Genomic DNA, 16,483 nt, shown 5'->3' with positions numbered 1-16,483 from the left:
TTTCTCCATCTAGCACTTTACAATGAAATAATTGATTCAATAGTGAATCACGCTTCATTACCTTAGAGTCATTTGTTCCTTCATGAAACTTGACTTGTTTGTCCCATAGTTCTTTGGGCTTTTAAAGGGATCAACCCAGTTGAGTTCTTCTTTTGTAAGCACATATTAAAGTGTATTCATTGCTTTGTAGTCAACTTAGACCTTCTTCTTTTTTTTTGGATTCCATTTATCAGAATTTAGTAGTTTTCCAAGTTTGCTTGGTGCTGTACTCTCTCTTGGTACTAGACCACACGTTGATGTTGGATTTAAGAAAACACTCCATCCTCTATTTCTAGTAGTTAAAGTCTTCTCCGTTAAAGAGCGGTGGGCAAACAGTGCTATGTTATTCTTGATGAAAACTTGTCATACTTGCGAAATAATACATACTAAAAATTTTCAAAACTTTATCTTGGGATAAATAGTACAATAGGAAGAAAAATTAATAAGATAAAAAGAATGTTGTAAAGAATGAATTTTTTTAAGAGAAAAAATAATATTTTAAAAAATATAATCTTTAAAAACTGTCAAGTCTTTTTAGAGCAACATTCCTCTGATATCAATTGTTGGATTGAAATAGATGAGATAAGAGGGGGGTGAATCTTGTTCATTTAAAAACTCTTCTTTTCTTAAAACAAAATAGCAGTGGAATAAGTAAATACAAATATAGAAGAAGAAGTTCTTTTTTACTTGGTTCGTAGTCCAACAACTACTACTCCAAGATCTGTGATTCTTAATCGCTTTAAGATGGAAAATCCACTATAGCTCTTTTTTCTGAAAACTTTTGGAGAAGAAGCAAGCTTGTACAATCAAGGAAAATAATACTAACAATACTATTATTTCCTTAATTAAATGCAAATAAGAAAAGTATACTGACAACGTGGAGATTATAGATCAAGCGTAGGTTGTTAGTGTTCCTCATGATGTCGTAATAGTAGATCTTACATGAATAGAAGCAACAAAAAATGAGATGGAGCATAGAGAGAATGGATATTGAGCCTCAGATTTTGAGGCTTCTTTTATAAGCCTCTTCCAGTCGATTGAAAATCATTCAGTCGACTAAACATCTATTAGGCGATTGGTCCTCACTCCTTTCCTTACTTGCTTGGATCCAATTTGATCGATTCCACGAAATTCAAGTTTTCGATCGATTGAACTCCGTTCAGTCAATTGGTCCCCAAGGGTTTTCTTCCCTACGTGATCCGATCATATCTGATTTTTCTTTTCATATGGGGTTTGGTCGACTGATCCCTTTGACTAGTTGACTAAACCAGTCTTTCCTTCTTTGAGGAGATTCAGATCGATATGCTTGTGCTTATTCACTTGGATTTTGTTTAGTCACTGAACCCCTCAGTCGATGAAAATTTTACTTTTCTGTAAAACAAAGTTAGTACAGATATAATACAAATAATAATCCTGTAAACAGAATTAGAAACATATATAGAAATGCATGAATAAGATAGATAGAAAGGACTATGTTAATTTTAACTTAAAAACCTACGTTGGTTTCTTGAGTCGGATCAACGCCTAAGGTTTGTTTTGACTGGGACACAACCTCACTATTCTTCTTCTTAGAAGAACCACTCAACTCTAAGAGTTTACCTCAACTTATCCGCCAAACATCTGGTCCTCTAGACATGTTTGGACTTCATCTGTTCAACATCTAATCGGCCTGTCAGAGCTTTCTCCTGATTCAATATCTAATCCTCTTTGACATATCAAATCTATCTGCTAGATGTCTGGTGCACTTGACCCATTTGGACTTCCTGTATAGTTTCCATAATCTGTCGAGACTTCCATTGCTTAGTATCTGGTCTAACTGACCTACTAAAACTTTTCAAGTTGAGCAACCTACACACTTGATCAATATATTAGATCACAACATAACTTAATTTGAACTTTTTACAATATCAAAACATAGGTTCAATTCTAGGGTACCCCTACACCAACAAAATCAACTTTTCTTAATGGTAAGCTTGTTGAGAAAATATATATGACATAACTAGAAGGTTACATTACTAAAAGCCAAAAGAATAACATATGTAAGTTTAAAAAGTCTATATATAGTATAAAGTAAACATCAAGACAATGGAACATACAATTTAATGAAATTATTTTATCTTATAATTTTGAAATGATTAATGAGGATCATTGTATTTATATAAGAAAGGAAAAAAGAAAGTTTGTTATCTTATCATTATATGTTGATGATATGTTAATAGTCATACATGTATAAAGTTTGTGATAGAAGTTTAATTATGACTTTCATAACAATTTGACATAATAGATATGAGAAAAGCTGAGTATATTTTAGGAGTAAAGGTCTTGAGATATTGATCAAAAAAGACTTTTGAATTTGTCTCAAGAGACTTATATTACTAAGATGCTACAACACTTTATATATCAAATTACAATATTGAACAAACACTTGTAGTGAGAAGTACTATTTTGAGTAAAAGTTTGTGTCCCAAGACTCCCCAGAAAATAGTCGAGATGAAAAAAAAACCATATATAAGTGTTATTGATAGTTTAATGTATACTATGTTATGTACATGTCCTTATATCAGCTATGCTGTTGGTTTAGTTAACCGTTTTCGGTCAATCCCAAGATCGAGACACTAGAAAGAGGTGAAGAAGATATGCAAATATCTTAAAAAGACAATACATTATTGTCTCTATTTCTAAGGATATAATATGAATTTAAAGGGCTACATAGATACAAATTAGGTAGGGAACCTTGATGATAGAAAATCCACATCTAACAATATCTTCTTGTTAAATGGTGGTGTCATCTCATGGAACAACAAGAAATAAGTTTGTGTAGCGCCATCAATAATTAAAGTTGAGTATGTGGCTGTGCAAGAAGCTGTCTGGTTAAAAATGCTCTTGAAACTATTGGGGTTGCAAGGTTGCAAACATAGTCCTATATTGAAAACACATGGGAAATATCATGGGTTTATAAGAGAAAAGATATCTATATTGGCATGAGGCCTTTTAGGGAGAGCCCAAGAGCAAAGTCATGAGGGTCTAGGGCCAAAGTGGACAATATTATGCTATTGTGGAGATATCTAAATTATTTTCGATCGTACAATTGGTATCAGGCCCGAACTGTCAGAAGATTTAACCACTGACTGTGCACAAGAGCTATGGTCTGATTGAGCCATGTGGGTACAATATTGACCTCGAACAAAGAAAGTGAGGGCTCCTATGTTGGGATCAAGAGGACCAGACACCAGGCAGGAAATCCTAGTTGCGACTAGGCAATGAAGTCCTAGTAGGTCGGGTGGACCGAGGGGCAGGAAGACCTGGTGGGTCGAGGATCGGACGTGGGAAGCCTATGGTCCTTTGTTTGAGGGGGGGATTGTTGGAAAGTTTACTATGATAATAAAGCTGTCATAGCTTTTTCTAAGAAATCCAAATATCACAGTAAAAATAAGTATATATCTATTAAGTATAATTTTGTAAGAGATATAATTGACAAGAAAAAAGTAGTTCTTGAATATATTCCTACATATCCTTTTATTAAGTCATTGACTAAAGAGTCATTTCAATGACATGTGAAATCTTTGTGACTTCATATAATGTAATATATTGTAATGACAATCAAATATTGTAATATGTTTAATTGTGAAATGTCATGATATATTTAGTGTATATGTTAATGTTACATTTGGATAAGTCTCGGTGAGCATGTTGGTTGATTGAGTTGGACATCTCAAATGGACAATCATCTCTATTTGTTAAGTATAAATATAGGTAAAATCATTGCTTATGAGACAACTAATGAAGTTGTGAATGAAGACTCCTATAAGCTAAGGTCACCTTGACAGTAATATCAAGATGAGATCATTTGTAAAATTGATAATAATCGGAGTAAATAAATCCACCGTTTATTAAACCTCATTGAAATTCGTAAGTTAAATTCAGGATTAGACATTGGGAATATTTAGATCAAAATTAGTATGACTTTAATTTTTTTTTAAAAAAATGCACTTTTTATTAGTAAAGATAATAACATTGTAACATGTGATGCATACCATATGTGTTATAACAACAATGAGGGTAGTAGGACAATTTATCCTTATTTTTTTTACTATATGAGACCATTGAGATTATAAGTTAATCTTAATTGTACCCTGAATGACTATTTAGCTGTCTACTTGAAATTTTAGCTAGAGTATGTTACTTTAGCATTTATCCTAATGACTATAGATGATTCAATGTATGAAATATGACTAGGAAAGTGAGTGACTAAAATAAATAAATTCTAGCTAAAAAGTAAAATTAAAATAGATTTATATTTTTGATATTTATTCACTAGTCGATCAATTTTTTTTAAGTACATAAAATATGATTGTAAATAATTATATTGATTGAAAATATTGAATATGCTTTTGATATAATAGTCATTATGAGAGATTAAAATTTTTATATAGATATAAATAATTTAATTAGGATCAATATAAAATATTAATATTTTTAATTTATTTTAATGAGCAACTATGTAAAATATAATAATTTTGTTAATTTTAATCACTTAGTATGTTTATTGTTGCATGAACTATTTTTTATTTAAGCATGAATTGTATATTTTTATATGATTTTTATGGCTTGATTTGAATGAGTGAAAGATATTGATAGTAGACATGCAACGTGTGCAATGATAGTGGGCACAACTTCCCACCATTCCCTTTATATAAACGTCCAAGCAACAAGAATGTGGTTCGACTTGATGCTTCGCAAGTGAAGAACATTCTCTAGTGAGGAATTTGGTTTGGGGATAAATGGACTGTTCAATCTTGTAATTATTTCACGGTAAGATTTACCGTTTTGATTATTCATGCATTTGAAACAACATAAGTTATGTTGGTTATTCACATGAAATTTATTTGCAACTAAAAAAATATGAAATTATCATATCAACAGTCTCCCTAGAATCGGTACTACGGAAATGGAGGAAATTTTTTCGACAATTTACCAAAAGGCGCAGAGAGAGATTTAAATTTATCAAAAAGCGTACGCTACTTTGGTATTTACCAAAGAACGTACCTTTTTAAGTGCATTTCCTATTTTATCCTTCTGACAAATCTGATTTTTTTTTCACTGTCGTTTCTCACTCTCTTCTATTTATTTTCTTCTATGCATGCAACCAATCTAATTTTTCATCTCCGCTCTTCTCTTTCTTCTCTTTTTTTTTTCAATGCGTGCATGCATAACATAGGCTTAATATACAAATCATATTAGGCCCACAACGTTTAGAGTTTAATTGATTTTTTTGATAACATTTTAATATATTTGGAGAATGCGAAATAATCAATAGATGACATATTTGAATTCTTTGCAACCTATAAATCAACAGAAACTGATCCATTATTTATTTCCCCTTCTACGAAGGTGTAAAATTGTATTAATGATGAATTGGCAAAAATCCTCATGTGTGGGCCTGTTATGAATCATATGAGGCCCAACGTATGAGAATTATTTTACTGATTCTTTCTTATTATATTTTAATATCTTTTATAAGTTGAAATAAATAATAGATAGCATATTTTAACTCCTTTCAACATTAGAAATCCACATAAACTGAAATGGGTGCAATTAGAGCTCTCTAGGCCCATAAGTGGGTTTTGACCGAAACTCACTGATCGACCTAGAGACCTCAGATTACAGTCATTTCAGATCATATGGATTTCTAAAATTGAAAGGAGTCCAAATATGCTCTCCATTATTATTTTTGGCATTCCTAGTGGTGGACCAGAGGTTTTAAAAAATCTAAATCTCTCTTTCTTTCTTTTTTTATTATTTTTATTTTTATTTGTTATTAGGCCTGATATCTCCCATATCATGCCCACATTAGGCCTGATATCTCCCATATCATGGGGAGATATCAGGCCCATATTGGGACGTGGGCCTGATATCTCTTCATATCAGGCCTAATAAAAAAAAAGAAAAAAAAGAAAGAGAGATTTAGGTTTTTCAAAACCGCTGGTTCACCACTAGAAATGTTGAAAATAATATAAAGAGCATATTTGGACTTCTTGCAATTTTAGAAATCCATAAGAACTGAAATAAGTGCAATTGGAGCTCTCTAGGTCCATTAGTGGGGTTTCGGTCGAAACCGCACTAGCAATTGGAGCTCTCTAGGTCCATTAGTAAGGTTTCGGTCGAAACCCCACTGATGGACCTAGAGAGCTCCGATTGCACCCATTTCAGTTCCTGTGGATTTCTAATGTTGTAAGGAGTTCAAATATGCTCTCCATTATTATTTTTGACATTCCTAGTGGTGGACCAGAGGTTTTGAAAAACCTAAAACGTATGGGAAATGTTTTACTGATTCTTTCTTATTATATTTTAACATCTTTTAGAAGTTAAAATAAATAATAGATAGCATATTTTAACTCCTTGCAACATTAGAATTCCACATAAACTGAAATGGGTGCAATCGGAGCTTTCTAGGTCCATCAGTGGGTTTTGACCGAAACCCACTGATCGACCTAGAGACCTCAGATTGCAGTCATTTCAGTTCTTGTGGATTTCTAAAATTGCAAGAAATCCAAATATGTAATTTATATTATTTTCAACATTTCTAGTGGTAGACCAGATGTTTTAGAAAACCTATATCTCTTTTTTTTTCTTTTTTTTTGTTATTAGGCTTAATATGAAGAGATATCAGGCCCACGTTGGGCCTGATATCTCTTCATATCAGGCCCAACGTGGGCTTGATATCTCCCCATATCAGGCCCAACGTGGGCCTGATATGGGGAGATATCAGGCCTAATAATAAAAAAATAATAAAATAAAAAAAGAAAGAGAGAGAGATTTAGGTTTTTCAAAATCTCTTGTCTACCACTAGGAATGCCGAAAATAATAATGAAAAATATATTTGCACTCCTTGCAATTTTAGAAATCCACTGGAACTGAAACAAGTGCAATCGAAGCTCTCTAGATCCATCAGTGGGTTTCAATCAAAACTCACTGATGGACCTAGAGAGCTCCGATTGCACCCATTTCAGTTCCTGTGGATTTCTAAAATTGCAAGAAGTTTAAATATGCTCTCCATTGTTATTTTTGACATTCCTAGTGGTGGACTAGAAGTTTTGAAAAACCTAAAACGTATGGGGAATGTTTTACTGATTCTTTCTTATTATATTTTAACATCTTTTAGAAGTTAAAATAAATAATAGATAGCATATTTTAACTCCTTGCAACATTAGAATTCCACATAAACTGAAATGGGTGCAATCGGAGCTCTCTAGGTCCATCAGTGGGTTTTGACCGAAACCCACTGATCGACCTAGAAACCTCATATTGCAGCCATTTCAGGTTCTACGGATTTCTAAAATTGAAAGGAGTCCAAATATACTCTCCATTGTTATTTTTGGCATTCCTAGTGGTAGACCAGAGGTTTTGAAAAACCTAAATATCTCTTTCTTTCTTTTTTATTTATTTATTTTTTTATTATTATTAGGCCTGATATCTCCCATATCAAGTCCACGTTGGGCCTGATATGGGGAGATATTAGGCCCAAATTGGGTATGATATGAACAGATATCAGGCCCAACGGACCTAGAGAGCTCCGATTGCACCCATTTCAGTTTCTGTGGATTTCTTATTTTGCAATTAAAGGAGTTCAAATATGTTCTCCATTGTTATTTTTGGCATTCCTAGTGGTGGACCAGAGATTTTAAAAACCTAAAATATATAGGGATTGTTTTGTTGATTCTTTCTTATTATATTTTAACATCTTTTAGAAGTTGAAATAAATAATAGATAGCATATTTTAACTCCTTGCAATATTAGAAATCCATAAAAACTGAAATGGGTGCAATCAGAGCTCTCTAAGTCCATCAGTGGGTTTTGATCGAAACCCACTGATGGACCTAGAGAGCTCCGATTGCACACATTTCAGTTCCTGTGGATTTCTAAAATTGTAAGGAGCCCAAATATGCTCTTCATTATTATTTTCGATATTCCTAGTGGTGGACTAGAGATTTTGAAAAACCTAAATCTCTTTTTCTTTCTTTCTTTATTTTTTTTTCCTTTTTTTATTTTTGTTATTAGGCCTGATATCTTCCATATCAGGTCCACATTGGGCCTGATATGGGGAGATATCAGGCCTAATAACAAAAAAAAAAAGAGAGATTTAGGTTTTTCAAAACCTCTGGTCCACCACTAGGAATGTCAAAAATAAGAATGGAGGAACTGAAATAGGTGCAATCGGAGCTCTCTAGGTCCATCAGTGAGTTTCGGTTAAAACTCATTGATCGACTTAGAGACCTCAGATTGTAATTATTTCAGGTCCTGTAGATTTCTAAAATTGCAAGGAGTCTAAATATGCTTTTCATTGTTATTTTCGACATTTCTAGTAGTGGACTAAAGGTGTTGAAAAATCTAAATCTCTCTCTTTTTTTCCTTGTTGTTAGGTCTGATATCTCTCTATATCATGCCCACATTGGGCATGATAGTGGGTCTGATATGGAGAGATATCATGCCCAACGTGGATTTGACCTCTTATAACATGTTTGAGAAAAAAATTGAAAAAAAAAAAACAAAGAGAAGATAAAAAAGAAGAAGGAAAGAGAAGATACATTACATGTATATAGGAAAGAGAAGAGAGAAAAATAATAAAAAAAGAAAAAAAAAAATCAGTTAAATATTAAAGTAGTATAGGAAAATTACGATAAAAAGATGCATCATTTGATAAATGCTAAAATAGTATGATCTTTTTGATAAATTCAGAAATCTAACTACACCTTTTGAAAAACTGTCGAAGTTTATTTGCAACTAAGTTACCATAATCGTTAGTGTTATTTACACACAAAAATATTTTATTTTATTATTTTCTTTGCTTGCTGCGCAAACAAAGACCGTAATCCGTATAGAACCGCTATGGCGTCTTTGAGGCATTACTGCAAACACAATTACGCAAAGCAGCGGCGATCGAAGCGGAGATGGAGGACGTTCTCACGGAGACGCCGCCGCCCTCTCGATTCTTCCGAGAAGACCTTGACAACTTCGCCTCTCCGCCTCCGTCTCTCCCGCCACCTCTTCTCCTCCTGAACCCCAACTCCAGTTCAGACCACCTCCGTCCTCCCCTCCTCATCATCGCTCTTTCCTCCCCCTCCTTGGCCGTCCTCCATCGGATCCCCCACAAGGTCCTCATCGGTGCCCTAATCCTTCCGGAGATTCCCCTCGCTGGCAACTCCCTTGAGCCCTCCGCACGCGATCGCTCTTGCTATGTCTACGCCGGAGAAAGTCAAGTCCTCGTCTCTGTTCAGCTCCCTGTTGCGGCCGAAAGGGCCCGTGCTGTTGCAAAATCGCTGCTCGGGGGGATCCAGGCGGAGAGGGTTTTGATCTTAGACTCGATCCGGAGCCAGAACTACAGGGAGAGGTTAGCCGTGGACGAAACCCTGGCTTTTAAGCTGGAGACGGTAGAGGAGAGAAATGCCGAGCAGCATCTGGTGCGAGGATTGGATTACTTTCCGTCCGGGAGCGTGATGGATGGCCTAGGGGCTGCCATCATCGCGGAATGCCAGATGAGGAGGGCAAAGGGCACTTTGGTGGCGACATGGCCCGCTAGTGCTCGATCTGCTGAAATGACAATGTTTGGGTCGTTGTTGAAGGATTTGGGATTTCCTATGAGTGAGTCTGACGGCAATGATGACTTCGTTGCTGGGTACTCAGGTTCTTCTCGGTACGATTCAGATTTATATACCTGACAGAGGTATTTGTCTTGGCTCGTCTATTTTGTAGGATTTGAAGTATCCATGTTCTAAAGTTTTAGTTAAACTAGCTTTATAACCTGCATCTTTGTTAAGTAGAAGCATATGGACTTATGTGAAAACTAGATGCTTTTAAGTATTTGCAGCTAATTCAGAATTTGACAGTTTTATTTTGTATTTAGATTTAGTTGCAAAAACATAGTGGAATTCACAATCAAAGAGCGAGATCTTTTGTACAATTAACACAATGATAAAATACCATTGGATTAGCCATTATCCAGACTCTAACTCAAATCTATCAACTGTATTATTTAAACTGGTGATTTGACTAAAGTCATGACTCATGATCATGCTGGAGCAACTCCTCTTTATTCATTAGGGGTTATGCCTATGTAATTTCATAAGTCCATGTGGATACATTTATTGGGTGGATAGGCAGTGGATGTATCGCTTGAGTTTTTGATCGTTTCTGCTCTATATTTGGTATACTTGTGTGGATGGACTGGGAATGATAGAGAGTCTCAACCTTTGTTTTTGTTCTGCCAATTTGTGTAGATCAAGGAGTGGTTGTTTTATGATGATTTAGTTCTTAAATGATAATATCTCATGTATCCATCTTATTGATTCTTTCAATTTACTCTATCAATTCCTTTATTCATCCATTCAAGTAGATGGTATAAAATTGTTACTTTGTCCAAATGATCAGTATGCTGTTAATCTTAGCAATTATGTGTTAGGTGGTTTTAAAGTATCAGAAAGTGCGATATTGGAATAACTGCCATTGGTTTTGACACGATTGTCCTTAGTTATTTAGCAATTAACTGTTGGAATTTTTGGGAGCACATTTAACTGAAGCAAGATACTTACAGCTTAAAATGTTACAATTATGTTTAAATTTGTTTCATTAAAATGCTATTTCTAATTCTGTAATGTAAGTACTATGGATAGGACAATAGTTTCCTTAAAATGGAAAGTTTTGTGTGATTAAATTGATTAATTTTTCTATAAAAGTAAATAGATCAATTTTGGAATTCCATATCACACCAAGGCTTTGTTTAGTTGGGAGGATGGAAACAAAAACCATGGAAAGATTTTCATGGTGGAAAAATCTCTTATTTACTTCCAAAAAAAACAATAATAACACCAACCAAGCCTTATCCCACTACGTGGGGTCAGCTATATGAATCCTTACGTTGAGCTCTATTTCCTACTATATCATCATCTATACATAAATAAATTTTATCTTGTTTTATTATTGCTAATCAAGCCTTTTTATGTCTTCCTCTTCCTTGTTTGATGTACGTGTTTGTTATAGTTTCACATTGCTTAACTGGAGCATTTATTGGTCGTCTAAGTACATGCTTGTACTATCTTAAACGCGTCTCTTGGAATTTTTCTTCAATAGATGCAAATTCAACTTTATCTCTAATGCTCTCATTTTTTATTATGTCTATCCTTGTATGCCCACACATTCACCTTAACATCCTCATCTCTGTAACTCTTATCTTATGTACTCGAGTCATAGCCTAATATTCAGCTCTATATAACATATTTGGTAGAACTTTCCTTTAAGTTTTAGAGGTATTTTATGATCACATAAAACACCCGATACTCTCCACTATTTCAATCATCCTACTTGTATTCTATGTAAGACATCTCTCAATCCCTTCATCGTTTTGCAAAAATGATCCTAAATGTTTAAAGCTCTCTGTTTCGAGCAACTTACCATCTTCTATCTTAATAATTGTCTTATTACGTCTAATATTGCTAAACTTAAATTCCATATAATTTGTCTTTATTTTACTAAGCCTAAAATATTTTCCTTCTATTGTTTCCCGTCAAGATTCTAATTTAACATTTACTCCTTCACGTGTTTCATCTACCAAAATAATATCATCTGCAAACAATATGACTATAGTACTGTGTCTTGAATGTGCAGTGAGTTTGTCCATAATTAGTATAAAAAAATAGGGAATTAGAGCTGATTCTTGATGTAATCCTATTTTTATTAGAAATGTTTCAATTACTCCACCTAAAGTTTTTAGGTCGTTACATTTTTATACATATCCTTAATTAATTCAATATATGTTCCACTAACATCTCTCTTTTCTAGAATTTTCTATATAAGCTTTCTGCAAAGATGATCTTGCAATTTTTAGAAATCTTTCTATCATTCTTCCTAACTATAAGAAAGTCAATTTGCGATTTATTATTTCCACTTTTGAACGTTACCAAGTGTTATTATCTTTTCTCATTTTTCACTTTATGTGCCCATTTAGATCACCTCTTATTAAAATCATTTTATTTAGCGGAATGTTTTGAAATACTTCATCTAGGTCATCTTAAAACCTTGCGGTTCATATATACTAATTACGTTCATAGTTTCTTTGTGCCATTATTATCTTAAAGGTTATAATTCTATTCAAAAATCTAACTACTCTAACAACTTCATCCTTTACCGAACTATTTACAATAATACTCACTCCATTTCTTATTTTACTATTTCTTGTGTACTATAATTTAAAACTCGAGTTCTCTATTATCTTTGTATTTTCGCCTACCCATTTTATCTTGTACACACAAAATACTAATTCTTCTTTGAATCATGGCATCTACTACCTTCATTGATTTACTAGTGAGGTTCCTATATTCCATGTTTTAAATCTTAGATTGTTAATTTTCCTATAATATTTGTTCTTATCCAACCTATTGTGTGAAAACTCTTGTCTATTTAACACTACATTCAAGTTCTCATGGAGATGTAGCAATCTTTGTTGATATGTTACAATTGAACCTGCAACGCGAACCCTTGCATATTTAGCACTATACCTGAGTTATGGAGATGTAGCGGTCTTTGTCGAGAACCTTGCAATGTGTTTCTTTCGGGAACAATCTGACATAACACAATAGTTTAATGGATTCATTCATTGAACATTTATCATAGTTTAACACTGGCTGACAATCTAACCCAATCCTCTTTTACTGGGCTTGGGACGGGTCATGACTAGTTCGTCATGAGCGGAGTTATTTAATTCCAAAAAAAGAAGAAATTATTTTCCTTTCTTTTGTCCATCCTTTTTGTTTACCTAATAAAAAATGGATTTTCGATTATTTTTTCTTCCGTCCAAATTGGGAGGAAAGCAATTTCCTCCCTATGCTGAACTTCAAAATTGAATTTTTCTCCCCATCGTGAATGCCTCACTCGACCGTCGGTGATCGGGGGCAGTGGCCCCACGAGCGATGGCCTAGCACACCGCCATCTGGGACCGTGCAAAGTCCAGCACTGCTAGCACTCGCTTCGAGGTCACACCCATTGATCTCGACGCTACCACGACCTCCATTATCGTGAACTAAGCCCCGGTGTCCACTGTGACCCTTCGATTGTGATCTCGCAAAAGCAGCGCGAGAAGCACCTTGGTCATAAGCCGCACGGAAGTCTGATCGTGCAAAAGCACCTTGGCCGCAGGCCTCAGCCATGCGCAAGAAGCACAAGCACATCTTGCAGTCGAAGGAGAGCCTCGCGCAAGGGAAGCCGCTCAACAAGGAGCAGAAACAGGTTCTTCGTTCCAAGCCCATAATGCTCACTCTCATCGACTACTACAAGAAGCTCCAGTGTTCCCTCTCCGTCACTGTCCAAGAGGAGCTCAACCCCGCCTCTTCCGGCACCACCCCTGCCGTATATCCTCCTCCTCCTATCTCTACCCCTCAAGAAGAAACCCCTATCCCCGTTGATGACAAGGAGGAGACGGATCGGGCCGTGATTGGCATTTTGACTCTGGCCTATTTCGGGTGTTTGTTCGATGTCAAGCCGCTGAGCGAGTTTGCGGCAATGATGTTGACCAGGACTCATGAGCATGACTGCTGTTTGACCTATGACTATGTGACGGACGATGCCACCGACCTGCTTGGTGAGCAGGATCTCGATGTATCCTTTGTCACTTCGCGGGTAATCTATTTAGGTGTCTTGCATAAGGACGCTCTCCATGCCTGCCTTCAGCACACAAAGCTCTGGCTTATGAACGTTGATCAGCCTATCCAGCCTGGGACATCACTCACCTGTTAGCGCCTTTTGGTTATATGTGGATGAAAGGTTTCTTTTTCTGCATCGTTTGTTGGTCTTCCCCTTCTCTTCCCTTCCCTGCTTCCCTAGGAATATGTTTCTTTTCTCTTTCCCTTTCTTTGCTTTTCCCTAGGGATTTTTTTCCTCAATAAATTATTTTCCCTCTCCTTTCCATCGTTTCGAGTAAACAAAGCATAAGAAGTTCATGGATCTATATGAGGGTATATATTCAAAGCAGACTAACCAAGGGGTGAAGTTAAAATTTCTAGGTTGGTAAAGGAGAGTTGTCACAGGGAGAACAAGGAGCACACATGAGGTAGGTTATAAAAATAAGGAACTGAACAGGATATACGTGCCATCTACAAAATAAAGTTATCATAATTGTTAGATACCATCCTCGTCATGTTTGCGTCTCTTATAATGTAATGAGAGATGTAAGAGCTGTCTTTATTGGTCAAGGAGTTGCATAATTATTCTCCTGATACTTTGGTTTGATTTGTGAGTCTCTTTTGCATTTGTTTGAACCAAAAGCTGGCGAACACAGTTGCAAAATTTTGAATGAAGAAGTTTGTCGTTCCCAAGCAATGTTTTGCCTGTCTAGCCACTCACTTGAGCACCTTTTGATAATACTGTGTTAACTTGCTGCATCACATGAACAATATAAAAACAACTTAGGAAAAACATGTTGCTTTCTATTTTAATTATTAGTCATGGACTATATGCAGTGACATAAATAATTTGTTTCTTGTTTTTCAACATGAAAGAGGAAGCTGCAGTTTAGTATGTTTCACTTTAATTGTTTGTTTCACCTGGAGGGTTCTGTTTCCCTCAAGATTACAAGGGGATCTAGTTTATATTCAGGAGGCCATTTAAAACTCTTCCATCTGTCTCCTTAGATTCTTGTTTGTAGATACGGCATTTAATGGTATTTATTGTCCACATGTATTTGTGCTTCATTGTGAAAGTAAAAGAGGACGCTTCTTACCCATGCATGCTTTTGTTGATTATTGTCGGGAATAAAAGTTATTGAAATCATGGTTAGTGTAATTTATGCAGACTGGCTTCTGTTTGAGACAATTCTGTTATATGTAGATACATACTTGCAAGAGCTTATTCTATTAATATCTATAACATTTTATTCTGTGCCCCTGAAGCCCTCTCTCGTTTGATGTTGCTACAACCAGTTGCGGGGTATCATTCCACAATGTGCAAGGATCCGGATGTATGATGCAAGGCATTGTATGGAATTTCTGTAATGAATATGCTTGCATTTTCTTTAATGCATACAGAGGAATATGTATTGTCAGGCTTGAATTTTGATATTTTGAGGAAATTTTTACCATGAAATGTACTATGATTTCTTAATGATATTGCTTGATTTTCTGTGGTATCACCATATCATATAAGTAATCCAATTTATGGTTCTGCCGGTCTGCCCTTGATAATGTTATATATTTTCTTGTGATGTATTGGCATGACCAGTCTGTAAATATTCCTTAATGATTTATTGGATGATTTTGCTTGTGACAACTTAGAGTTGCATTCATTCCATGCTACACTTTTCTCCCAAAGTTTCGAATGTTTTAGGTAGCATATGATCTTGATGGTAAAAGATGACTACGTTTGTCCTCAGTGATCTCGTCAATCCTTGAGTTAATATTGACGAGATAAATCATCAGTGGTTACTAGTCGTTGGATTAGTGACTAGCGCATGAGGTGAGTATTTATCTTGATTAGGTTGAGATTTGAACGTTGATCTTATAATTGCAATATCTTATGTGCTAATTATTAGACTGTCTCATAGGGACAAAAGGTAATAAACGAAAAGCATGAACTTGTCCTATGGATCAGTAGATTTTACGTGTGGATTTTTTTCTAACTTACAAACTGAGTATATTAACTGCCTGGAGTATTTGTTTTGTACATGCTAAATCTTCTTGTCTAATGTTGTACATTTAGTAATTTTTGCTTACAGCAACTATTTGATTCAAAATTTCAACAAATTAAGAATATTATTATTATAAACAAACAAAATAGTGGAGGTCTTTAAGGCTGCGTTTGGTAGGGCGTAATCTGTCTTGTAATGTAATTTTGATTACATTAAAGGCAGATTATTTTGTTTGTTTCACTTTTAAACTTGTAATGTAATGTAATCTAGATTACAAAATGTAGTGAAGTTTTGTAATCTGGATTACAAAACAAATGCTATGTAATCCGATTACATTACGAGGTCATCGTCCCACCAAAATTTAAATACCAAATATACCTTTAGTCCACCGTCGCCCCCCGACCCCCACCGCCGTCGACCGCCGGCGGCGGCCGGCGACCACCGTCGCTGGCCGCAGCCCGCCGATAGCTGCCGCAAGCTCCGGCAGAAGTGCGGCGACCGTCAGTAGAGGTCATAGGACATTTTTGTCATTTTGTAATAATACAAATTACATTCCTGATAAAAAATAATAGATACAAAACAAAAGAATGTAATCATCCTTGTAATCAAATATTACATACATTACATTTCCAAACGTAGTAATGTAATCAAGATTACATTACATTACAAATTTGATTACATTACAAGCTAGATTACATTACACCGAACCAAACATAGCTTAAGGGAGTTGCCAGACTGACTTTGCATAATTATCTACGCCCATTGATGCGTGACGCG

At 35.2% G+C, this 16,483-nt stretch overlaps 2 protein-coding genes across 3 annotated transcripts; both read left to right on the top strand.

The window, feature by feature from the left end:
- The first annotated feature begins 8,919 nt into the window (after nucleotides 1–8,919).
- LOC122005060 lies at nucleotides 8,920–15,216 on the top strand. Of its 2 annotated transcripts, none has more exons than XM_042559966.1 (2): nucleotides 8,920–9,760; nucleotides 15,003–15,216. In XM_042559966.1, exon 1 carries the CDS (start codon nucleotides 8,988–8,990, stop codon nucleotides 9,753–9,755), a length of 768 nt encoding a protein of 255 aa, XP_042415900.1. In that variant the 5' UTR covers nucleotides 8,920–8,987; the 3' UTR covers nucleotides 9,756–9,760; nucleotides 15,003–15,216. The 2 variants fall into 2 exon arrangements, with proteins under 2 accessions (XP_042415900.1, XP_042415899.1); XM_042559965.1 differs by having other exon boundaries at nucleotides 14,973–15,216.
- LOC122007407 lies at nucleotides 13,234–13,821 on the top strand. The gene has a single exon (XM_042563273.1). The coding sequence runs from the start codon at nucleotides 13,234–13,236 to the stop codon at nucleotides 13,819–13,821; it is 588 nt and encodes a 195-aa protein (XP_042419207.1).
- Nucleotides 15,217–16,483: the final 1,267 nt, after the last annotated feature.

This window comes from Zingiber officinale, chromosome 7B (genome assembly GCF_018446385.1).
Source record: "Zingiber officinale cultivar Zhangliang chromosome 7B, Zo_v1.1, whole genome shotgun sequence".
Classification (NCBI taxonomy): Eukaryota; Viridiplantae; Streptophyta; class Magnoliopsida; order Zingiberales; family Zingiberaceae; genus Zingiber; species Zingiber officinale.
This window is presented reverse-complemented; position numbering and strand designations above follow the sequence as displayed.

Bases quoted from the DNA above. Each gene is read 5' to 3' on its own strand.
- LOC122005060 (XM_042559966.1), top strand. From the start codon at position 8,988: ATGGAGGACGTTCTCACGGAGACGCCGCCGCCCTCTCGATTCTTCCGA.
- LOC122007407 (XM_042563273.1), top strand. From the start codon at position 13,234: ATGCGCAAGAAGCACAAGCACATCTTGCAGTCGAAGGAGAGCCTCGCG.